General features: G+C 43.0%; 1 protein-coding gene across 1 annotated transcript in view; it reads right to left on the bottom strand.

The window, feature by feature from the left end:
* Positions 1-19,936, bottom strand: part of CHSY3 (chondroitin sulfate synthase 3) — a 200,599-nt gene extending 180,663 nt beyond the window's left edge. The window contains exons 1-2 of the mRNA XM_075411483.1: positions 19,213-19,936; positions 17,541-17,824 (exon numbers count right to left, since the gene is read on the bottom strand). Coding sequence (XP_075267598.1) covers positions 17,541-17,824; positions 19,213-19,936 — 1,008 coding nt within the window. The remainder of the gene's footprint in view (positions 1-17,540; positions 17,825-19,212) is intronic.
* Between the last annotated feature and the right edge of the window lie 7,081 nt (positions 19,937-27,017).

The raw sequence follows: 27,017 nt of genomic DNA, 5'->3' as shown, positions 1-27,017 counted from the left end.
GTATTGGACTTTTCATGAAGAACTATCTGAACTCTCATGACATTTACTTGTTCAAAACAAAATCTGTGGAAAGGAAATTGGAACAAAAGGTTGGATGAAGAAATGACAGAAGAGGTATTCACGCATGCAGTCACAGAAGCACTTTTCCATAAACAGTAAATACACTTTTTTTTTTATATATATATACACATATATTGCTCCTGCACCTGCACAAAATAAAATAGTTGCCATTCCTTGGTACAGAAACCCTGCATCTTGCAAATAACACTGGCTTACTTGTCAATGGAACTCAAAGTATGATGCTGACATGGTTACAATTAGAATGGACTTTAAATAAAAGGTGCAAATAGAACCTTGAATGAAACAGTCTTCATAATGTAATCACGAAGCAGAACAGTGCTCAGAGTATTAAACGTGCACTCACAATTTACAATTGACCAAATAATTGCATTTTTTTTCCTTCTGCATTTCTCAGGCATATTCACATTAAAGAAGTCCAGGAAAGGGAAACATGTGTTTTCTGCAATTACAGAAAAGCCTCATTCTTTCAAATTTCGTGGGAGAAAAAGGTGCAGTGAATGTCTGTAAAAATATTTGTTTGACAGCCAGTCAGGGCCAGCAAGGTCTTGTTGTGTCATATACATCCTAGATACTTTAAAATGTTCATAGACTAAAATTTAGAATTAAAAAAAAAAAAATCTAATTCTCACAGAGCTAGCAATTCACATGGCAAATCACACTGTCTCAAGCCTGCCTTTTCTTTATGGGAGAAATCTTGTCACTGGCAAATGTCAGAGAGTAAAGAAAAACGCTCTCAGAAAAGCCCCTATTTTACGATCCTCCTCGCTCCCTTCACACAGGGACACATTATTTTCCTCCTATGTCATGGCAAGTGAAGGACCACTCGGAACATGAGGACCCTCCCATGCACACAGAGGGATGATAAGTGGGCTGCAGGGAACAAAGATGACCTGAACTGTACCTCCCATAGGTACAGGTTCCTGGCTTGTTACCCCCAGAAAGGCAAGAGTTCCTACCCCTCTCTGGCTGCCAAAAGGAAGGCTCATGCTTTTTCTTTCGCATTCCTCATCCAGCTGATGATGCCGTTATTTCACCATCCTCTCTCTCTGTCTCCCACCACTTCCTCACACTAGCAAATGCACTGTTGGAGACTTTTCTCACAGCACTTCCTCACCAGGAGCTTTTTTTAACAGATAACAGCGGCAATGGAAGTGTTGTGGATGATGGCAAAAGAGAAAAATCAGAACGTTCAGAATTCACTCACCTCCGCTTGGCTTATAGGCTTTTTTTTATGAGACAGTTATTTGCTTTCATGTTGGATTCCTACCTTCAATATAACTCTCTTGAAATGTGTTGGGAGGGAAAACAGACAAATTAACCCCATCCAGCTAGCAGACATTCGAAAGAAATCAGACTTTGTTACCTGTAAGCAAAGAAGAATTGCTAAAATTTATTAAGATAAATCGCTACACAATTCACACATTATTTAAAGCTACTGTCTTTAGACAAGATACTGAAAACCCTGCAAGTCCGTAAACTGTGCTGGGACAGGGATGAACTAGGTTGTCATTAAATTATTTCTATGTAATAGCTGTTCTGAAGTTAGTTCGCTTTTCTACTTCTGTACTGCACAGGACACAGTCTGCAAAAATTGACAACTTGCCCAAATGACAGAATTTTACCTTTAGCTCACACTTGCACAAGTTACTCTACACTGCAGCATACCAAAATCTGAGCTGCTTTGCAGTAAGTTTACTGAAGATAACTGTTCATACAAATGAAGTAAAAGTACATATTTTCAACTGAAAATCTGCATAGAAGGATGGCATGCAGCATAAGATATATAGTGCATGAAAACTAAGACACAGTGTCTCAAAAAATCACCAAGCTGAATCAAAAGTTAACTGAAGTTTGGTAACGAGAGTTCCAATGACGCAAAACAGTAAAAATGACAGAATAAACAGGAACACATTTTCCAGCCCTTTTGTTTTTTCTGTAGTAATTTTCTATAGGAAGAGAAAAAAATATCCAAAAAAAAAAAAATTATTTCTAGTAAGATGGGCAGCATCCAATGCGTAGCTAGGAAAAATATTAATCCCAGGGATTTGAAAATCCTGGGTTCACACCCCATATTGTTCTGCATAGTCTGGGAAGCCTGTTTGAAATGGCAGGAAACAGAGCCTCTGGACAGAGAGATGCTCCTGACTTAGACTGTGCATTCGGACTATGGAAAGAGCTTTGCTTTCATCCAATGCCTAAAAAGCAACAACTGCAGGAAAACATCAGCCTAAAAGGTATTAAATGGGGGCTACACAGTAGAACTTCTACCTAGAAATGGTTGCCGTAAGTTGGTTAGGAGTCACTAAAGCTACAACTTTATACTCGTTTTTCCCCCTGCTGCCCACTTAGACTGGACCCACACCATTAATTTTTACAAAAGAAAAAAATTCAACTCCTAACTGGAGGCAGATCTAGTAGGACGGACACCCTCAGTCCTGTCTAACCTAACTGGTGAAGCAACCAGGTGCTACAATCATGTGTTTCAATGCAGCACTTGACAAGTAAACAAGATATACACGTGGATTCTGAAAGTGAAGAAGATGAACAACATCACCAGCCTACTGCACAGATTCTGACATGACGTGATTTTTTGTTGTCGCTGTTATTAATAGTGAAGGGCTGGGGACTTACAGGCACAAGAAATTACAGACCAAGAATGCCTCAGTGACAACACTAATCCATTAAACTGGATAAAGAGAAAAAGAACAACAAAAAAGAAAACAGTAATAGTGGTAAGCCACTATAAACCATACCTTCATACATTTCAACTTACTCCCACACTTCACTTTCATTCACGGATCATTGCTTTTTTGTACAGCTTTATTCATCTTGTGTGGATTTCAGTGCCTAATGCCTCTGCTGTAAAAATAAAGAAAAAACAAACTAAACTAACCTCGAGAGCTGTAAAGAAATGTTCAATCTGTTAAAGCTACTCAGAGAGATGATTTTTTTTATTAAAGCTACAATCGACTAAACGCTTCATTCAAGTTTCATTTATGTTAGGTATAAACACTTAATAAAGTGTCTCTTTTAAAGAATAAGAGACAGCACATTAGCTGCTCCTGCTAAACATGTACCACGTCTCAACTAGTGAAACTTTATTTTTGCTCAGAACATCAGCACTACCATTATGTTTTAAACTGACTGCCTTTTGATGTTACTAGCATCTAGTAATTCTTCCAATTTATCCTTTCATTACTTAATTACTTACAAGAGCCCCAAATGGATCTCCTTTGCTGGAAACAAGTCAGTCACAGTCACAGAAAGCCACAAATTCCAACTCGAACATCATTTGGTCAAAAGCGCTCAACTTCAAGGCCCTGTCCCAAAGCTGTAAGTCACCCTAGACTAGCCACACTTGTTTTTACCCCTTCCTCGATGACTATATTTTTTCCTTACTCTCCACTTTCCTCTCTCAAGCTCTCACTTTGTCACATCCCTCCACCATACATACGACAAGACAGCGAGACTGTTGCAGAGTTCTCCTTTTTGTCTCTCAAGAGCTCGTAGAAAACTTTTCAAGTGAGCATCTGCTTACGTACCCTCATTCTGCCTACTAACAGCATCTCACGGTCTTGCCTTCCATCTTCTTGCCCTCTGTCTTCAGCACGGATCATGCAGGCGCACAAGCTGCAGATGTGATGCTCCCACCCCTCCCAGCTCTTCACCGCGGCTGGGCTTTGCCAGCACCGAGTCACTCAATGGGTCATGGCCTTGTCCTGCGAACTTGTTGGAAATAATAGCATTCCTTGCACCTTGGCTACAACAGAGTTCTTCAGCTGCACAGTGAATAACCTCTACCAGCAGCAAATACACATGCAAAGACAGTTTTTGGTCTGAAGACTATAACTACTGTACAACCTTCTAAATCATCCAAATGACAGTGCCTGTCAGGTTAATGACTACTTCTAAACCTATCAGTTTGGTAAAATAGACTATTACTTACTTACATATTGCATAGCCTTTTGCAGAAAAATTTATTTTAGTCTTTTTCTTAAGAAGAGCTTGTTTATCTATGTATGCATACATGTGTGTACGTATGTAAATAATATATTAACTTACATGATCTTTCTTCAAAGGCAATTAACTGGGTTTGTTCATCCCTTGAGACTGTGTATTCTCCTAAAGCAGTAAAATACGGTTTCAATGTTGGGGTTTTTTTCTGTAAGTACACTTCAGGAACACTTTACAACACTGTTATAGAAACTCTGCAGCCAATGCTATGGCATGCAGTAGCAGTCCACAGTCCAAACAACCTGTTCAGATTTGTGTACCATCAATTACTTAAACTGCTTACTGAGCACACATGTAGTAAAAGAAAAGTCACCTGCATGAAGGTCATAGACCATTTGAACATCAAAAGATTTTATAATTACTTGTGTTAGATAGAAGTCCAAGTAGTTCAGCTCTTCTACAGGCCCCGAATTCATTTAGCTAAACAATGAACATTAATGATCTGTCTAATAACACGTGGCAATACTGTAACATTTTGCAAAGAGATTTATGTAGGCTGACCATAAAAAGAACAGAAGTTAAACAAGGGCTGTCGAGTAGAGTAGATTCTCATGGTATCTCTTTGGGTCATTAGTTGCCAGGACCACAACTTGGTATCTTTTATGGAAACAGCATCTCAACAAGCACTACCCCAAGAGCTCCACTCTTCATTACAGTCTGGAGGCATTCACTGAGTGTAGATTCAGAAAAGTGAGAACTGCATGAGATATTGCCAAGATAATTTCAAACACCTAAGACCCTCCATAAGTCTCCTACCCAAATAATGTCAAGAACTAACCACATTTAACTGATTAAATCCAAAAGATTTAGAATACAAAACATGACCGCAGGTATTGAAGGAGAAACTCTACAGAAAACACACATTACCGTATTGAAACCATTTTTATTGCTGGGTAATGTCATCATCTAGACAACACAATGGTATTAATGTGTATGAAATTAATTCAACATTAAAAATTTTTTCTAAAAGCTATTCATTCCCTCAGTTAAGACAAAAACTTCAAGCTATGTGCTTGATGATGATGATGATCACATTATTCAGTTTTTGGAAATTTGTGACAAAGAATGCTACGTATCACGAGGTGCCATCCTCAAGACACAGGCATGATCTAAAGTGCTTAGGGAATATACGTACACAGGAGATATATCACACATATATTTACTACTTATTACTGAAGTTGAAAAGCTTTGAAGAAGCATTAACACTGGAAACAATCCTTGTATTTGTATGAATTTTCTTTTAAAAAACATAAAGAAAGAGCTAAACTTAAATAAATGCAATAATGCACTGTTTCCTGGGGTGAAATCTAAGTGTCTGAATGACTGACTCTTTTTCCATGAGTGTTCTTCCTGTCCTAGATTACACCACCTATAAAAAGGTATATAATTTATCTGCCCTTCAAAAAAAGTCCCACTCCTCCTCCTTTCCTGAATCCTCCAAGCCTTTCACTGCCTCCTCACAGTCAGATTTTGCTTTTCACTCTGGAAACACAAGCAAAAGACACACACGTACAGGAACTGCCCACAAGATTTCCAGGTACCAGCAAGCAAGCCAGCCCACACATTCTGGTATTGCATGCTGGACGACCTCTGCAACCAAAGTTAAAACAGACCCCTAGTGAAATAGGCATGGAAGGACTTGCAAAACCAAGTACACTGTGTCAGCTCAAGGTGAGAACAGCCTCAGCGGCTCATGCTAATCCGAGCATGTCAACAGTAGTACGTTCTTTGTTAATTCATGGCTTTCATCTGTGTCTTAGCATTCCCTCTTTTTTTGTTAGAAAGAACAAAAGACAACAAAGAAACGAAACACAGAAACAAAACAGTGTAACTTTTACAGTGCTTTGCATACACAGAGATGTAAAACTTTCAATAAGCTTCTGCCTTTGTCAACTAGCTCGAAATCTCCAGGCACCTCAAGTGGGCAGAAACACAGCCCCCTCCTCTAAAAGATAATGAATGGCAGATATGAGGGTATACCATTAAAAAACCTGCATAGGTGACACTATAGCTACTACAAGAGCCATTTAAGATAATGGCTGGGGAAAAAAATATCGTGGCCTCAGATTAAGGCTTCATCATCTTTGGAAATCACTGTAACATCATGACAGTTACAGGTCCCTTACAGGGTGACTTGTTGGCAACTCTCTTCATAAAACCCATTCAATCCACCCGTGAAAAGCAAACTCACAATCAGTACAGCCAGCCAGGACTCCTGGCTTTACAGAAGAGAAATCCGAAAGCCTGAAGGACATACCCACCCAGCACCAGAACTGTTCATTTGTCATTTTAGCTTATCCATCTAGTCTGCATGACGCAGTAACATCTTCCCTAAAAGATGCATTTTCAAGAGGTGATTTCAACCACACGTGGAATTTTCTCTTGAGAGGGCTTCCTCTCTTTAAACCAATGTATTTATGCAAGTCTTGTTTTCATGGGAACGTATTTTTCAACCTACTCAAAACCCTCTTTCAAAAGTCTGCATTTTATTGTAGATGTTTCAAGAAAATTACCTCAAACTGTCAGATTAAAAAGTACTGGTATGCTCCCCTATCAGTTTTTTTTAATATCTATACACACATACATGTGTGTTCATACACATGTACATAGACACTTCCTGAACCTTTAGTTCCTTAAGCAACTAATTGTAGTCTTCCACTTCAATTCCTCATGAATTAAAGCACTCATAAACAGTACACTCAGAATAACTTATTTTTTTCCAAATTATGTATGAAGTCATAGCCTGGAAAGATCTGCACTACACGGTCAACACACTTCAGCCAGAAACATCAACTCTCCCAGCAGGCACCAGTATTCATTCAGTATTTGTCCTGGCTACAATGGCTGCAGAGCAAAACTGGAAACTACTGCATGTTTGTCTTCCACAGATGTTCAGCTTTGGACTCAAGTAACCGACTTTCTTTAAAAAGAAAGTCCAATGTTCAAAGATAGTCCTGTGAGCTCTTTTGCAGGTTTCTAATAATTGACATGTTTATTTGCAGTAATTTCACAACCAACAACACCAAAAAGGAAAATGGCAAATCACAGAGTGTAAAGTTGAAAGACCAAAAGGTAACTTTCCTTTAAGATGCACTGAACCGCTTCCTTTAGTTGGAATGAACCCAGACAGGTCTAGTCACAACTGTTGCAATAATCATCTGTCTCCAGAAACAGCTGGTAACAAGCTAAACAACATAAATTTAATGGTCTTTTATGATTATCCAGTCCTCATAGTGGAGCAAAAAGGCAAATAGCAATACACTGCATGGTTCTTAAATACACACACACCCCCCCACACATATATATACACACATCTATACACACAGGCACACAGAGAACACCGGCACCACATCCTTCTTATAGCAAAAACTCGTGAAAGAAGTCTTACTTGTAAGGATGCAGTTTTCAGTCATGAGCCACTGATTCTTAGTAGCTGTTTTCTAATGTGCCAAACTTCACGAAGGCATGTCAGTCTGTTACTCCAACCTACTTCTTCCATCATTTCCCTCTCATGCTTCTAGCTAGCATTATGGGCAGCTAAAACAATAAAGCCACCACTGCTCAAAACATTTTTCCAGCAACAAGTTAGGAAGCTCAAGCTGGGCTGGGACAGTTGATACTGAAGAAAGAAGACCAGCCCTTACTCACACAAGGCTGTATGCCGCATAAAGACCATACATCTCTTACATCTCCCTCCTGTGACAGGGTTGTGACCTTCAAGCATATATGCCAATAGCACAGCATGGATAGGAGTTTAAGAACAGAGTCTGAAGGTAGGTTTATTCTTGGGTTTAGTACAGCAAAAACTAAGGCTAACAGATTTGGAGGAGGAAAGTAAGCATCAACTTACCGTGGCCAGGATAGAGGAATACCCAATGCACAGTTTCGGTACAGAATTCTTCCTTGAAGGCAGAAACAATAACCATTTATTGCAAAGATGTAACAGACATGGTCCACAACTTTAAGCAAACCTCAAGCACCTAATGCCACAAAAGAAATATATATACACTTACATTTCCCTCTTGGCTACACTAATACTAGACTTCCCAAAATTACTACAGCCAAATATTATGAAAAAATGCTTTTCACTGTTTGACAATATTTTCTATTACAGTCAGCTACTCTCAGTTAGGCAAAATCATTTCCCCCTATCACATGAAGAAAAATATCCTCAACCACAAAAATTTGGAGTAGAAGAAAAGATGAACTGAAAATACTAGCACCTGCTTTTGTTCATTCCAGCAGGATAGATTTATACATAACAAATTATTTTAAAACAATTAAAAATATCTATAGCACATAACAAAATTTTTTCGTTTGCCAGGTTCAGCACTTTCCTAAAGCTTTGTCATCAGTTGCATCTGTTCTAGTTAAATTTCCTGATTTCTGGAACTGAGACTCATGCAATTCCGAAACTTTTGCCCAAAATTGATAAAAAGTGATAGAAAAAGGTACTGTGTTTCATCATGATCAACAATAGCAAGCTGTGCAATTCTGGCAGGATAAGAGCTGGTCCATAAGAGAGTCCCCCTTTGGTTATGACAATAGGTGTGCTACCGTCTGTAGCTGGAAAGAAAAAGCTTTCACGGAAAGTGGAAAGCCAAACAGCTATGTTAAACTGTAGCTGGAAGCCAAAATACATGTATATACGGAATAGAAGGACACAGATATAACTGAAGACAAATGAAAAACAATCTGAAAGCTAAATTCTTAAGTTTTACAGGAAAGAGACTGAAGTAAATACCTAGAAGAACAGTTTAAAAGCTCTGAAGGACCTTCACTTATGGCCCTACAAGCTCAGTTATCAACTGGGCACAAGATTTAAATATATGCATATGTATGTACAAATCCAGATTTCCGTGCACATAGATTTACAGTGTATGCCTCCTGTACTAGTTAAGGCCACATATACTTCCACTGCATTGCAGCTACGTATACAACTAAAGAAATGCTGCATTTCTTTGGTGCATCTGCTGCCACGCCTCGAGAAGCTTATTCACACATGCCACACACGGAAAGGGCCCCACAAACAAAGACTTCCCGGACACCAGCAAATGCAGTCAAAAGGAGCATTGTCCCTGGTAAGCAAATTCTTGTCCTTCAGATGTTAATTTTGCCTTGAATGATTGTAAAAAATATAATAATAAAGAAACAAAAAGAAGAAAAGTTTAGGGACTCAAACACACTTCAAAGCAATTTTGAAAATATAAATCCTTCTAAGTATCTAAGTGCACAAAAAAAACAAGGCACAAAATGACAATCCTATTTGAAAATTAATAAAATTAATGCTTCCAAGTTTCTAAATAAAATATTTTGTCACAAACTGAAAATTAAAAAAACCAAAACCAAACAAACAATCTGTCCAGTCGTTACCTCAGGTTTTAATCTCCAATATTCTAACTGTCTGGTTAAACAAGCACACTCGAGAAGAGATGACTTGTAGGCTTTTTTTTTTTTTTTCATTTTTAAATGTTCACAAAGATTAGTTTACTAAAGGTAACCAAAAGGTTACTAAAGGTAACCTCAACCAATGTGAAAAATGACTGTGGAAAATGTCTCTTGAAAGAATTAAATAAAAAAAAAAAAAAGAAAAAGTAAACTTCCCTTTCCTACATTCCTTTCAAGACTAAATCATACATAAGAAAGCATTCAGGAAGCCTCTCTCAGTTACCAGGCTGCTTACGCTCCTCCAGAATTTCCTAAAAGTATACCTCTAGCTTAAGACGGTCTTTGTTTCCTAATCTATATGTACGCTCTAAAAGAATTCTTAAAAGTAAGCTAAAATCTTTTCTTAGTGTGATACCCAAGCAGCCAAAAGAATTGCAGCTGGGTGGAACTACACAGTTACTTGCTGACCAGTTCCAAATTTGTACTAAAGAGTTCCAAGTTTGTACTAAAGAGTAACCAACCTCTGCACTCATCCTGAGCTCAAATCGTTAGCTAGCACTGGTTAGATGGAATAAACTCCTCAAAGCGCAGCAGTTCTGGCTACACTTTAAATAAAGTATGTTTTCTTTGAATATTTCATGTTATATAATGAAAGAAAAAACCACATAACATGATGAATACAACACAATAAATGCAAGTGCATTTAATTAGCACTTACTTCAAGTAATTTCTGTAACTCCTTGTTTATGAATTCCATCCTCTCTCTTTGTGAACATTTTTTATTTCAGTAGAACCTTGCCTTTTGATCTCATCAAAAGACATAAAGTTGGAAAGCAAGTCAGGGAAAAGTTACCTCTCTAAGTCAGGACGAGAAGACAGACAAATAACTGTCCAGAAAAAAATAACAAAGCCCATCAGTTCTGGGGGTTGGGAGGGAGCAGGAGGAAACAATCCATCATCTTTGAGAAGACTATACATACTTTGAGCAACTCTATACTATCTGATTTGTCTGGTAATTCGCAACAAGCACCTGGTCTTCAAAAGGCTCAAGCAAGACAGTTTAACAAAGTGACCAATAACTACGATCAAATCTGTACATGTAAAATGGAAATTTATTTCAGAACACCTAGGAAAGACAAAATTTTGCAAACAAAGTAATTTCAGGAATATCTATAGATAATGCTTCGCATCTGGTTTGCTTTCTTTGATTTCAAGGTAAAGTACAGAAAACCACTGCAGTGCAAAAAGTAAAAACAGCAGGGTTTCATTGTGCTGTTTCACAGATTCACTTAGAGCATTGAACCCACTGTTGACCCCAAAACAGGTAAGTTCTTCACCTGTAAGTGTCTTTTTAAAAATCAAGCTTATTCCTTGTATAATGTGACAGGCACTGTCAAGAGTGATGATGTGATGGGTTTAAATGAGATGACTCTTAACAGTAGTTGTTCCACAATTGCGTCGTCTCATGTCGAACACTATTTTTAAACACAGCTAGCCTGCCGCACTAGACTTCTATCACCTCCAATATAACAACTTCACAAACGTCTTGAGAAAACATTTCCAATAAAATGAGAGCAATCATGAGTTTAGGTTTAAATTTCCATATAGGTTTAGACATGGCTCAGGATGCCAATATGCAGAACTAAAGACACATTTTTAATCATTTAAGAATTTTTCCTAATGTTTTTCTTTTGCTTGACTGTGGGATGCTCTTGTAGTTTAAACAAGAGCTTATCCTTAAAGATTAATACCTTTCAAATATTTGCTTTAAGAACGTACAAACACTCAAAACAGACTAGAAAGCTGTTAGCTAGCCCACATAGTCCTCCACATAAATAGCTGCTGGCATGTTAGAAGAAAACACATTAAGTATTCACGCCTTCTTCTCATCACAGACACGAAAACACACCCCCAGAGTCCTCCAGCACCTTGGTAACTCAGCACCAGGAGGCAGAATTACACAGGTGTCAAACTCCCAAGAGGCACAAGCAGTATTTCTTCTTGAGGCACAGCAGGGAAGACAGGACAACTGATCTGCAAGCAAGCCAGAAATGTGAGAGAAGCTAATTCCCAACCAGGCTGAGAAACAGCTCCCTTAGCCCCTGACTCCACGGCTAAGACACTATCTGCTACGGTCTAACCTGGCAGCTGGTAGCTAGGACCACACAACCACTCACTTGCCCTGCCCCAGCCGAAACCAGGACACCATCTGAATAGTTCACAATAAAAATCCAAAAAAAAGGTATCTCCAACTCTTGCAATCCTGTTGAGCCACACAGTAAAACGCTTAAGACCCTGTAATGCTCACAGCATGCAAGTACCAGGGACGACTCTGAGTTCTCACCGTGAACTTGCTCAACTCGCAGCCAAGCTGACCTTGCAGGATCAAGAAGGGGCAAGAAGACAGGGATTTCCCAGCGTACATGAACACGAGGGAGGCAGCACCCCCGAGCAGCCTCCCCAAATTCCCCAGGTAAAAGAGCAAATGAATGACAGGAGGTTATTTACACAGCCAAAGAGGCACAGCAGGGGCACGCAGCTCAGGTGAGGACCCGACAGAGCCACACAGGGAAAGAGTAACGACCCAGTTTTAGCACCACGGTTTCTGCAACAGGATAAGCATTTGATAATTTGCATTTTACTTGGTATCATGTACATATAGAAACACTGTAATAGAATCTTCTGGAAATACAACTAATTTTCCTAGCCAGGTGAAAATCACATTAAAGTAAAAAAGTTTGATAATTACCTTTAACACTGCTGTAATCAGACAGCTATTAATAACAAATAGTTAAGAGAGCGTATACACAATCCTTTATCAGTAACCACCCTTATGCAAACAGTTCTGAGGCCTCTGTGATCATCCTGTTCCTCTCCATATACCCCGAGAGACCCCTGCTACAATCTTAATTATCTACTCGTCTGTGCATTTCTATTCTAGGGTCACTGATAGCTCGCTCTATGCTTTCTTAAAATGACGGCTGCACTTACATAACTACCTAACGAAGCTGCCCAAAACCAACAGCTTAAATGGGGTGGGCACTGCTGCTTCAAGACTGATCATTCTAGTACCCAAATGAGCAAAATACCATCTTACCATCATCAAAGGCAAATACACCTCTAATACTTCGGTTTGGTGTAGTGTTCAACTCAAACCAAGTTGTGATCCACCAACATCTTCACCAGAGAAACAAAGACTTGAATGAAAAATTAAAATACATCGGAAAGGAAAATCAACATTGAAAAGGAAAAGATAAAGTCTTTTTAAAGGAAGCCAGAAGATGGCTTAGAAAGGTGCCAGCACCTCCAGAGACAGTCACAATACCAGTGCACTGCAAAGGGAACCTTTCTGACCACGTAGTTCGATCCAAATAGCCATTTTCCCAGGATATTTACTGTAATTACTGGGAAGCAACAACATAAAGGCTATTAGAGAGCTCTATTATTTAAAAAGTGTTATAGAAATGAGACTGTATTCTCTGGTTGTCACAGAACTTCGTAAAAGCAAAAAAACAACAGGAAAACAGATACAATCACTAATGTGGACTGCCTGCATGTACGAAGTACAGTATTTTCTTTCAGTACCAACGTCAGTATCAATGTAAGCATTACCAAAAGTATATGGGGTGGTTTGTATGAAGATACTTTTTTGTATGAACATAGGTTTTAATTTTACAACGAATGTAGTGGGCGTTGGACTTATGATCCTTATGCGTCCCTTCTAACTTGAGATGTTTTTTGATTCTATGATATTTTTTCCCATGGAAAGGGAAAAAAAGGCTACAAAAAGCTTTACAAACTTAACATTAGAATGAATGTCCCAAACACACTGACAAATAGTCTAAATCTTTTTACACCGCATTTGTCATTTTTAATTTCCTGAAGAAAAACTTTCTCTGATAGTCAATATTCATACCCTGACAATGACTGATTTCTGCTTGAACTGTTACAGCCACTTAATTCATGTGTTGCATTTTATTTTGTCCTTTTGTGGAACTACACTACTTGATCTGTCATAAACTTCGGTTATAAATTACAAAATGGTCTTCTGAAACCACAAACATAATTTCAAAAAAAGAGGGGGGGTAGCATAAAGCAATCTGCCTTTTTCTCCAAACGGTCCTCTGCAGTCAAGTCCCCCCTAAACAGCAAAGTAAGGAACACCACAGCATCTCAGTTTAATTACACTTTTGCTTCCAAAGAGTAAAACAAGTATGGCCACTAAAATCAAACTAATCTCTTCTATCATATAAAGAAAAACACTTCAAGGCTTGAAAATTAGGGGAAGAGAGAGTGCTAGGTTGAAACATGGATTCTGAAAGCACAAAAGCAAAAGGCCCTTTTTAATCTTTACTGTTACTGATTTGGGGAAGGAGAAGTCACTAACACCTATCAAAAGCAAAGAGGCTTTTTACAGAGATATTTTAGGCCAGTTTTACAGGTTTATTACACCTTAATCATTACAGCATCATCAACACTGGAGGATAAATGAAGCAATCGTTGAAAACTGTATCAGAACAAGGATGGATCTTCTGTAGAAAGAAAATGATCCAGCAAAAATACAACGCTTCTAGCAGATACCTCCTCACGTAGCAAGGAAACATCCTAGATTCAGGCTGGGGTTCAACTGCTGCTTCCAGCCAACTCAAATGTAAGCAGCTGCCAGGAAGGGCAGGTTGACACTCTTCTGCCCCTTCACTCCTGGCTGAACATGACCACCTCGTCTTTCTCCTGAGGCTCACGCTCAGCAAAGCTTCGCGGCAAGTACCGATTCAGCTGAAGAAAGCACTTCTGGTCAGGTTTGGGTTTCAAGCGGATCCCGCCCCTGTTCCATGCCACCACAGGGCTGCACAAGTCCTGCAGAAGGCAACCGTAAGGAGCAACCGCGCTTTAGTGAAAGCCCGTATTTATGTCAGCTTAGAGGAACTGTCAAATTGCAGCCCATGGGCAGGTTTTTGTCTCCTCCATTCTGCACAAGTGCCCTAAAAACCCTGTTATTCAATTCACTCTCTCAGCAACCTGATGACTAATTCTTCATTCAGAGTGGAGGAGCTCTGTCACCAGAGACAGAGAAAGACTCATCACCTCAGCTGTAAGTCATCTGCTATGTGAGAGACCCAGCATTTAGCCCTGGCTTCAAATCTGGCAGAACAAGAATTAAACTCTAGAAAGCCCCAAGAATAAGAGTGGCTCATTACAGGCTTGTACACCTCTTCTGTCCTTATTCATTCTGACAAAAAAAAAATAAATATTTGTGTGTCCCTCCAAAAAAGTCAGGGTGTAATCCTCTCCTTGCCAGCAAACACATTACACATACAAGCTAGGGCACAGTTTACTAGATAACTCTAAAAGCCAGCAAGAATAAACCCTGACAGGCAACCCCTCTTACCTATACCAGTTGAGTTACCCAGCAAAGATCAAGCGTTTCAGGTTTTCTCTTAAACTGCTTGATTTCTTTCATCCTTACCAAAAAGAGACTTTCTGTTCCAGTTCTTTTCTAAGAAATCTGGTAAAAATGATACAACAGTGATTCGACTCTTCTAGAGCTTCTTCTCCTTCTAAGAACTTTAAGGGAATTGTTTCCAGTTTATGTTAGTCTTCAGCAACACAAACTAAATACAAATAATGCATCTTCCCAAAAGCAACAAAGTTCATAAAAATTCTGCAGCCCAACAGGACTTGGTCTAATACTTAGATACAACAAGTGGACTTCAGGACAAAAACGCAACTGGCTAGGCAGAAAATCCTGGCTCCCATCTTAGGTTTTGCTCACGTGTACGCGACAGAGTAGTTCTCCTCCTAGCACAAAAAGAGCGTTGCTGATCTAAAGCAGGAACGAAAAGGCACACAGCGAGAGTTTCAGTGCCCTAGGAGAAAAGTCACCCTTGTCACTGACTAATTTACCAACCTGCTAAAGGCCAATCTATTCAGATGCAGTATCAGGCTGTTTGAAACAATCAGCTACACAACAGAAACCATGCCAAAGCATGAACGCAACTTCTCTCTCTCCTGACACCCTATTTCACTCCATCCCTTCCACACGGATCTAATGCTGGGATATCACTCTAATCAGCTTTGTCTTCATAATCTGCATCTTCTGGAGCATCTCCTATACTGGAAACAGTCAAAGGTTCTTCTAGCAGACAGAAACACTGGTCAGAAATGAACAGCTGCTATTGCAAACCTAACACATTTTTTTTCTTTTTCCTTCCTTTATTATACAGACCTAGGCCTTCAAGGGCAACTGACAGTCAAGACTAGTGTCACTCTATTCCAGATCCCATAAACACACACTTTTTTCCAAAAACTTTATGTTTTCAGGCCCCGATCCTACCACGAAAAGCTGAGCTTCTGAGCAGTCACATAACTCACTCTCCAAAACTGAAGAAAGTAAACATATTTTTTCACTCTATCTCATTTACACTCAGTGCCTGGAGCAAAATTTTCCGGACATTCAACATCAAAATAAATTATACCCACAGTGATAACGTCTATTACCAGTTTTCTTCCCTTCCTCAGATTTCTTCCCACGAAGACAAATCAGAAAAACAAAACCAAAACCCCTTCCAAGATACGACTGTCAAGGCAGAATCATAATTCTGCTATCTGATGCAGATCAGCAGGCACCACATGCCCGTAAGGGTTTGAAAATAACCTTGTACAGACACAGTCCAAACACATCAGAGCGTAAGATTAAGCTGCCAACGTAGCGTGCGGTTTGGAAGTCTGATTAAGAACCACCAGTCCTGCGTCGACATTCATCAGCACAAGAAACATTTTCCGCGCTCTACGAGTGCAACGCGTGAATTATTTTACATCGGCATTTACAACATTTATTGAAATAGTCTGTAAAAGCACCTTTCTACTGTGAAGTAAAGGATAAGATTTCCACCTCTAAGATTTCCACCTAGTTAGCATCAACTATTCAAAATTTACTTTCATTCACCTGTTTACGTGCACAGTAACCTACCAAACCCATTTTTTAGCATGGCCACCTTTCCTCATCCATTCAGAAAAACAATTATCCACAATACTAATTATTTTTCCTGTCTTTTTGTTGTCAATAGCACATAACCTCCTTCAGCGGTCCATTTAAATGATTTTTCCTGCTTAACGAGGGAGAGCCACAAGGGCAAGCATGTATTAATATTAAAGAACTGGTCAAAATAACTAAAATCATATTCATCATGTTAGCTATCACCCTTTACCCTTTCTGGCAGTTGCACACTTAGTCTATTTTTATCTACAAAGATAGCCTTGCCACTAACCCCAACATTTCCGGAGAAACAGGCCTGGATTTTTGTTATGGCATTGCAAACAAACTTTTTGCGTACTGCAACACATCTTCATTACTTCAGAAAATGCTACTATGGAGTGAAGCGATTTGCTCCTAAAATGACTTCAGCATAGGAAGATTTGTTACACTGCATGTGTCCTTAATACATTTAACACTGTTTTACACCAAGAAAAACACTGCTAAAAGCGTATAATAGACACAGGCAGTGTAACAAATTCCATTCCTGTACAAGAAAAAAAAAACAAACCCCACCTCTACTTCTGCTTTTGCCAGTAATGAACTCCATCACAACACATCTCAGTAGTTAAGAAAATACAAGAAATTCTTCTTCAAATACCACAACTTACTCCAAGATCCTGCGATGTAGAACAAACAGCTATGCCACATGCTTATCCAAAAACAAGTTCTTAAAAAGATCCAACCTTAACAGCACACGACAAATACAGCAGCACCCTGTCAAGGATTATATTCGGAAACCCTCAAAGTAATGCTTCAGCAACTTATAGCACAGCAATACTTACAACATGGCTTCAGTAATTGTCACCGATGAAAATTGAAAGACACAAGTGAAACAAATACGCTTGCAGCAACGTGCCGTGAATGTTCTCCTCTCTTTTTTCCTTACAGTCTGCAGTTTACATTCTGATGCACGCATTAAAACATAATTATGGTGGAAAAAGATTGAGGATACAGCTACTTACGTTGCAAGATGACAAACTCCATAAACAAACAACACATTGCAATTTACACTGTCACTCACCTCATAGGACCAAACACACTGAGTTCCTCCAAACCTTCGGACACACCTGCCCACCTCCACATCCTCATGAGTGGTGTACATTTCTCGAAGGCATTCACCTATGTGTGGCACCATTCTCCTGAGAACCTCACGGCTGAAGATCATTCCCGGCCCTCCCATGCAGAAATTCTCTCCAGGCTCCAGCCCGAGTTTTCCAAGCTCTTCAATATTACCCAGACCAGTCTGCCCCAAATACAGAGGTTTACTGCTGTTCAGTGAGCGAAGAAACTCCTCCAATTTTTCACCTGAAAAAGAGGAAAGATCACTGTTATTTCTCCACCTAGCCTGCCAGCTATCTCTTTTCCTGTACCTAGAGCTTTTTTAAAAACAGAACAGGCACCTGAGTCTGCCACAGGAAACCACTTCCAAATCACTGTCCTATACCTAATTGAAAATATCCTTGGACAAGTTTACTTTTCATAGGTTTCTTATTTTATTATTATTATCATTACTAACTAACCTTACAATGACATTTTCATTCAGCCAACAGCCAGAATACGATCAAAGCTTAACGTGACCAGTAAACCTTGCTCTGTTCAACCAGTACTGATTGAAAGCAGTCCCTTGATAGTTTAAAACTCTCTCTAAAGTAGGACAATGCGCCAATATAGTTCCAGGCTGGGGAGGAATGGCAGAGGAAATGCCAGGTATTATTTTAACAGCATTAATTTTTGAAGACACCACAGCAAATCTAAATTAAAAAAGATAAATATGTTCATTTGCAGAGTAATTGCCGGAACAAGGTAAAACTCAGGCTCCTTCCAAAGTACTTCCAGAGCTACAATGTCTACGTGCTTTTCCTTTAAACCCCTTATTTATTTAAGAAATTCTGATTTCGCATTTACTTGAAAGTTCCTGGATAGGTTTAACTCGGAAACGTGGAACCAGTTAAAGACAGGTCCATTGACAACTCTGAAACGAGCCCCCGGTGCTTTCCAGCGACCCGCCCCGCGGAGGGGAACAGCAGCCCCGCAAGCAGCCTTCGCGGGCGGCCTCTGTCCTGCCCGAGCGTCGGTGGCCCAGCCGAGAACCCCCGATAGCGCTGAAAACGCCATTTCCGAGGGGCGCCGAGCCGAAGCCTCCGGGCCGAGCGGCGGGACGGTGTGGCACGAGGCCGCCCAAGGGCTGCGCGGCCGAGCGCGGCGGGACGGGGCTCCGGCCCCCACCCGAGCCCAGACCCACCGCCCGCCCGGCCGGGTCCAACCGTCTCCGGCGGCCCACGGCCAAGCCTCGCCCGCAGAGCCAAGCCGGCAGGAAGAGCGGGACTCGCGGGACCCGCAGCACCGGGATCCCACGCCCACGCAGGGACCGCTCACCGCGGTCCAGCCCGCCGCATCAGTCCTCCAGCGCGCCTCGGCGCCGCGGGCCCCCCAGGGGCGACCCGGCCCGGCCCCGCGGGGGGCACCTCGGGGTTCCCACCGGGACCTCCGCGCACCCCACGCCCGCACACGGGGGCTGCAGGCAAACGCCGCCGGGGCGCGAGGCTCGGCCGAGGTACCCGTCCAGCTCCCCCCGCCACACACACACACCCCGGGCAGGAACCGAGTCTCCCCACGCCCCGTGGGACCCCGCCGGGCCCCCAGGCCACCGCTTCCCCCCCCTCCCCCCCGGCGGCGGCGCGCGCCCCGCTCACCTTTGATGTAGACGTCGTCGTCCGCCCGCATGAACCACTCGTACTTGTCCAGGTAGTGGTCGTGCATGTACTTGATCATCATGAAGGACTTCTTCTGCGGCGGGTAGGAGTCGTCCACGCCGGGCAGGGCGACGACGGGCAGCGGGGGCAGCCCGGGGGGCGCGGCGGAGCCCTGGCTGGAGAAGAACTCCACGCGGCCCGGCACGGAGGGCGCCCACGTCCGCTGCGCCGCCACGGCCCGGCTGCCCAGGTACTTCTGGGCCGTCATCACCCCCACGTAGAGGAAGTTGCGGGGCTTGGCGTAGCCCGCGGCGCCCCCCCAGTCCCCGCTCCCGTTGTGGCTGACACCGGGCCGGCCGCCCCGCTTCTCGCCGCCTTCCTCCTCCTCCTCCGGCTCCCCTTCCCCGCCGGCGGCAGGGCTGGAGACCGTGCCCTCCTCCGCCGCCGCCGCAGCCGGCGGCAGCTCCCAGGGGCTGCTCCTGAAACTCGTGCCGCCCAGCGCCGCGGCTGCCTCCGGCGGCGCCTGCTGCCCGCCCGCCGCCGCCGCGCCCCCGGCCGCCCCCGGCCCCGCCGAGCGGCCGTAGTAGGAGCAGAGGCTGGCGCCGCGCCTCTTCTTCTCGCTCAGCTCGGCCACTCTGGGGGCGATGAGCCAGGAGGCGGCGGTGAAGCCCAGCACCAGCCCCAGCACCACGCTCAGCCAGGGTCTGCGGGACCGCGCTGCCATGGCGCGGGCGGGGCGGCTCCCGGAGCGCCGCCGCCGGCGTCCCCCCGCCGCCTCCCGCCGGAGGCGACCCCCGTCCCGCGGCGGCCCCCGACGCGGCGACTCCCGGCGCGGCTCCGTGCCCGGCCGCGGCGGCCCGGGCGGCTCCGCTGCTCCCGAATCAAACTTCTCCGGGCGGGAGGGCGGCGGCGGGGACGGCGGAGCGATAGCGGCGGCCCCTCCGCTCCGCTGGCACCTTGTCACCGCGGCGGCTGGTCCCTCCCCGCCCCTCCCACCGCTCAGCCCCCTCCACACGGCGGCGGCGGCCCCCGCTCGGCGCTCAGCCGGCTTCCGAGCGCCTCACCTCGGAGGGCGCCGGTGCCCGAGCCGCGCCGGCGAAGGGGCGGCCGCCGCCGCTCCGGAAGGAAACGGTTTTTTTAGGGGGCGCTGGCGGCTCCGCCGCGCCGCCGCCCCGCCACCGGGCCCGGCCCCGGCCCCGGCCCCCTCCGCCCTCCGGCGCCGGGTCGGGAGAGGCCGGGGGCTGATCTGCGGTCGCAGGCTCGCTGCGCCCGAGGGCGGCCGGCGGGGAGCCGGGTAGGCCCGTCCTGCCCCGGCTCCCCCACCAGCGGGTGGCCGTGGGCAGGCGGCTCGGGGGCGTCGTTCCAGGAGGAGGGGAGGCCCTTTGCCCCCGCTCGACCCCCTGCTCCCCCGCTCCGGACGGCTAACAGCCTTCCGGCCGAGAACTGTAGCCCTCCGTGGCCGTGTCTTTTCCTGCGGCGTGGATCCCCGCAGCCGGAGTGTGTGACTGTTACTGTCCCCAGCTCCGAGATGCTGGGGCAGAGCCTCTTCATCCTCCCGACCTCAGGCTGGGCTGCACTGTCCACAGCCCAAGGTGGCTGACAGCAGGAGCGAAACGTTCCGGACACTGTGCCTGTAGAGACAGCTTTAATTCTGAAGTTTAAGATCTCCCACATATCCCCCGTGTTTGTATGCACCCCTAACTTAATCGTGCCAGAGGCTCATCTCCAGCAAAAGCCATAAATCATTCCTCGTCTCCATTTGCCCTTTCGCTGAAACACATCCAAGTTACCGAAGATCTGGTAGTGTATGTTTAATCATTTGCCAGCAAAACCACCCATTTTTGTAGCTAAGTCTGCGGGATTTTGTGTCACTTCACGTGACTTCATCAATTGTCAGGTGCGTATATCAAGGCGAGAGGAGGAGTATAGAAGCTGGTAGTATGTGAGGCTAGCAAAAGCAATGCAGTAGTTGTGAGAGAAAAAAATTCAAGCCCTTTTCCGAAAAGACAGGAATTACTTCATCCACCTAACGAAGAAAGAAGCCTACTCTGCATAGTCCTTAGCTACGAAGAGGTCACTTAGTGAAGTCGTTTCCAGTTTTGCCTTGCGCCTCCACTACATGCAGTGAGCAGGCTGTGTGCTCTTCGCCTTTTTGAGTTGTGCGAGCATCAGGAAACATACCCTCTAGCTTCCCCAGGGCTGAGCATCCTTTCCAAGGCAGCCCATCATTAGTTTCCTCTCTACGCACACACAGGCTGGAGCATTTATCAAGCTGAGCAGTGAGACACTAGATATCAGGCATTGACTCCGCTGTCACCATTAAAAACAGCAGTCCAGGCAATGTGTCCGGGCACATAAATACCACCCGAGATCTTCTGCAAGCAACAGAGTGGCAGATCCTGGGTCTGCCTTCACCATGCTACTAAGAGGCAACAAGCTAAGGGGGAGGGCTGTCCTTCAGGAAGCTTTCACGATGGCATTAGGGATTACCACAATTACGAATGTTTCAGCTTTCCATACAAGTCTTCCACTTAAAAATACTGTCTCCCGCTCCTTGACTCCAGCTCCCCGCAAACGGTTGTGGGTTGCTGGGTCCCAGCGAGTCATGTGCAGCACGACAGGAGTAGGAGGGGGTCCTTGACACCTACACATCCCCATCATCAGGGTGTCACCCGTGACAGGTGACCATAAAGCCTTTTACATGCTTCCAAAAAGAAAATGGACCTTAAGGTGTTGTGTGTGTTACCAAGGTGACAGTTTATAAAGGAATTGAGTATAACGATATTTGGAGCAGAAATATTACAAGTGTGTACCTGCATTTATATTTTTATTTCAACGCTATACCAGTATTTCGATACACGCTGGGGAAGTCTGTTGAAGGTTTGTGGGGCTTTATGGACAGACCCAGGCTAAGACCAGAGTGCTTTTATAGGAGCAACGGTGGCATCTAGTGGCTAATCATAACAGTCCTATGCCTGTGTTCAGTAAAAGTCGTCAAACCCAGAACGCCTTTCCAATTAAAATAAATACTTGGTATAATAACTTGTTATGCGGGGTACCGTGAGTTCATGGCTACACGGCTTGTCACATGCTGTAACGCATTTGATAAGAACATTACAGCAATGTCACACTGAACGTCTCTGCAGGGAATGCAAGAAGCCAGGGACAAGCGATAGCTTCAAAAGCTTGAAAGATTATTTTGTAACAAAAATTGGACTGGAAATTAGAAAATCTGCCTTCTTTCCACTGTACCATGTGTTTCTATAATCTTGGGGGAGTCTCTTAACATTTTTGGGTTTTTCTTTTGTAAAAAAGGTGGAAAATGCAATCTCCCTTTTCACCCCCATAGTTTTACAGCCTCTGATCAACTTTTTACACACATGGCCTTTGACGAAGGAACTGCAGAAATATAGGGGTAACCTTGTCCTTAGTAATACTTTTAAATGGTATTTTTTTAGCTCTAGAAGAAGTGGCCAAGCTTTCTTACACAGTGATACCAGCAGTAGCCAGAGTTCAAATGGGTGGGTATCAACTTCTCACTCTCACTTTACATTTGAAAAAGTAATTCTGGACACACAGAACCCAGTCATCTTTCCTTCAGCACCCCTGCACGAAAGGGGTGGTTGACACATCTGCAGTGCCAGAGAGGAACAGAGCTGGGTTTTCTCAAAATTCTTCTTCTGTTCCTTAGTAGTAGTCTCACTATTCCTTCTCAGGTGCAAGTCCAAAGCCATCAGTGATAGATTGGTGGGAATTAGTAGTAGGCTTCAAATTCAACACTGGACAGAAAACAAAGGAAGATAAATCTCGAGTGCATCCTTGGACGTTCTCACTCAAATAGCTTGCTGTGATATCTGAATATGATACTGACACTTCAGCTGCAGTTTACTGATTGTACCTATTGTGCAAAGGGCATCTAAATGAGATAGCCTTAACATCGCTTACAATCCCTTCGCAGCAGCCGTAGGTGAAGAACACTCGACTAAAACTAACTGCACTTTAGGTGAGGCTGAGGATGAGTTGTGGAACTGTGTCTTTGGGCATAGTCTTGTATCCTGCTGGTCCCATGTCCCGTGTCAGTCATATCAAGAAAAGATGCTTTAACGGTGTAGGTTGATCAGCTGAAACAGACATAGCCCCACAGCAAATTAGAGCTGAACAGGGAAGGGAAAGCATCTGGTTTAATTCCACTGTCATAAAGCAGCTCACTCAACTTAATTCTGTCCAAGCCCAGATATCCTACATAAACAAATAGGTCTGTTAGAACACCAGGATTTGTTTTCCGTGTTAGGAACCAGTTGCTAAAACATACAGTATGCGAACTGTAAAAGAAAACTGAAGTGCAATAGTAAGGAGAAATTAATTGCTCCAGTTGTATTAGAGCTGTTGCTTTGGATAGAACTCCTGACCTTTAGCTGTGCTAAGTTTTTCTTTGAAGAGAGCTGTATGGAATGGTAAGATTAAATATATACATACATATAGACACACATGTCAAAGATCAAGTAGCTGTTATGGTATTTGCTGAAAATGCAGCTTAGTGCCGTTCCAGCTAAGAGGCCATTTATTTGGGACTGTCAATATGATTAGTGTCTCAGATTTCCTTATGAGTTTTGTTTGTATGTGTATTGACGTGGAAGCGTTATGATGTATGGTTCTCCCAAGGCAGACCAAAATCAACTTTAACATATAATTAGGATTTTTGTTTAGATTTTGAGGTATTAAGGACAAGTTCAGAGAATTTCAGAGATGGAAAAAAAATTCAGATATCTGTTTTGTGTTCTTTTTAAGAGGATCTTGGTAATATATTGCGTGAATTCAAAAAGCAGCCTTAGGGATGGCTTCACTTTATATTGTAGCAGCTGCTACAGTCAACTCGAGCTCTGTTAGGAAGTTAAGAAAGAGTGATGATGATGAATGCCATTTTCAAAACAAAACAAAAAACCCTGAAAAAAATGGTGACAAATGGATCTGCTTGATGCAGACAAGGAGTAACTCAAGACTGACGTATTCCTTATGGAAAGGACTGGAGTTATTAGTATCACTAATCAGACAGGTCTCAAAATTTTTGCAGAAAGGTCTCAGACTTTGAAGCCAAAATGAATTTTTTTTTACTGCTTTTTCACTTGAATTCGTTAAAATATCACCAGGAAACAGTGAATAGCTTCTTTTTAGGTGTGTGAGGTTGCAGAAAATGCATAGCATTTGGCTTGAAGTAATAGACTGTGAAGTGCCCACCCACAAAAATGGCTTCCATCAGAGCTAGCACGGCCATCCGAAAAAGACAAAGAAATTTCACTTGTAGAGCAAACTTTTGAAAACATGAAATTTTAAATTCCCCTTGGGCATTCAGCATTATTGTGGAGGCACATACACATCACTTACAGAGTAGTAGTTGTAACTGCCAAGTGTCCTTTAAGATTTTTATAAGCATGTATTTCTTCATTGATACATTTGGGAAATCATATGCATTAATGGTATATTGACTAAGAAATAACTTAATTGTCTTTATTTTTTTTCTTATGTTCCATATCTGCAGGGTGTTTATGCTGAACTTGTATTGCTATGTCGTGCCTGTGCTATTGCAACATCTGACTCTACAGCTATTTGCATTGCTACCTGCAGTTTGAGTTTGGAAAGTAATTATTGGTCCAATCTATTCACCCTCATAGCCATCTGAATGAATTTGATTAAAGCCTTTTCTGTTGATTTTACAGGGCACCGGACCCAGCCAGATCTTGCATAAATATAGCATTTTATTTCAAGAGCAATCAGCTCCTTCTGCATATTCAGCCACATCCACAAACTTACAGTCTTATACCACCATTTCCTTGCAGAGAAATGACAGCTACTGGAGCAGGAATTCGACTGCAGTATCCTGCTCCCTCACTACTGTCCACAGAGCCATTTCTGAAGCTGCGTGTACTCAGTCCTGCTTCACACTGAGATCAGTGAAGCGCAACAGGCATTGCTGAAAGCAAAACCTTTATATCGTCCAGAATTATATGCATTTCTGAAAATCCAGCAGTAACTTGAATTTTAGATTTGAGGTGAGTTTGCAAAACCAGCTGTTACCAAACCCATCTTTTACTTGTGAAACGAATTAACTCGATCTGCAATTTGATGAAAGATAAATGTGGAGCTCCATACTCCTCTAATTTATTTTTGGTTTAAAGCCAAAACGGAAATAATGTGCAACAGGCTAGGCTGTGAAATGCGTACTTATGAAAATCCTTTCAGGTTTAACATTTGCGACATTTATTTATGAAGAATTATTATGGCAGTTAAGCTTACATTGGCCATTTATATGTAAATTTTATTTAACCTGTTTTATTTTGCTCCCCTCTCAATTTATTTTTTCTGTGTTTTGTAGTCGATTTCCCTCTCATCTTAGAATACAAATAAATGAGACTAAATCACTCTCTGTTATGAGTAGGAAACATCCGTACACAGCTCCCACCTATCTTTGCGATACATTAAACAGTCCTGTGTGGCAGCCAGCAGTATTTACTCTCTTCCAGTATTTACTCTCTTCCTCCTCAGGTGCTGCAAATGCTGTGGACTTGTATGGAAGGCATGGTTTTAAGTGGTTTTGACGGGTTTGGAAGATAGTGTATAGTTTCTCCCCACAGGGGCTGACCTACATAGGAAACTCTCAGATAGGATAGGAAAGGTGAATCTTTCCTGGCATTACAGGTCCGTTGCACTCTCCTGCGATCTAGCCTGTAGCGCGGGTATGCCTTAACAGACCGCACAGGCTTTGATCCTGACACCGGACCAGGCACGTGGCTGGAGATCACTGTGGCATCCTTCCTGTCCACAGGCACAACATCTTCTCCCTTGAAGCCACAGGATGGGACGGCACGGTGCACGGGCAACTCCTGCACCAAGACATTCTCACCTGGAAGCAGGCAAGCACTCTCTGCAGCCACAGTTCTGCACGCACTGGTAGAGGCTGCAGGCAAAAAGCCTTTTCCAAAATCCTGCAAAACCTGGAAGTTTCCAAATTTGAAGCACTTTCTGCAACTGTTGTCCCGAGAAGTGTGCTTTGGCCTTACTGGGGTGACTTGAGATACTGTTCCTGAAAGAATCCCAGTCCAAAGAACATTTCAGGGGAACTGAGGGCCTGTTCACTCCAGGGCAGTTGCTGGCAGGAGGAGTCTGTTTCTTGTAGGTTCTTGCACATTTCTGATACTAGAGAATGCAGTCTTGTTTCCTGTATTAACACTTTTGCCACATGTTATTGCCTACTATTCCAGTGGCAGATATAAGGATTAAGCGGAGTAATTTCTGCCCTTTGAAAGAAGGTCAGCAGTGTGCTGCATCTCCATGTGCACTTAGGATAGACAGAAAGGCATGTACATCAATCTTGGTAAAAAGGTAGTTACAAGTGTAAGGAGCACAACAGAAAAACTCTCTTTTAAAGATCTCAGCAGAAACATTTGGTTCTCCATGTACTCTAAGAACTGACTGTATGGACAAAGATTAAGACTGAAAGTAAAAACCTTTGTTGCTTAATGTAACTTCCCTGCAATATCTACAGCAGGAAAAAAACCTGTAGTGCTTTCGTCCAAATTTAAAGTATGTTCATCAGGCAGAAAAAGTTATTGTTGTAATAGCTTTTACTAATTGTTGTAATACCGAAGGTAACACCACAATTTGATCAATCTGGCCCTTGGAAACAAAAGAAACAGAAGGTAAAATACAAGATTAATTTCTACTAGCAATAGACATATCCTCTGTACACGAATACCTTACTGGTTAATCTGCAGGCTGAAGCAACTCACATGAGGAAGCTGCGTGGCATA

The sequence above is a fragment of the Opisthocomus hoazin genome, chromosome Z (genome assembly GCF_030867145.1).
Source record: "Opisthocomus hoazin isolate bOpiHoa1 chromosome Z, bOpiHoa1.hap1, whole genome shotgun sequence".
Classification (NCBI taxonomy): domain Eukaryota; kingdom Metazoa; phylum Chordata; class Aves; order Opisthocomiformes; family Opisthocomidae; genus Opisthocomus; species Opisthocomus hoazin.
Note: the sequence above shows the minus strand (reverse complement) of the source record. Positions and strands in the feature narration are given on the sequence as shown.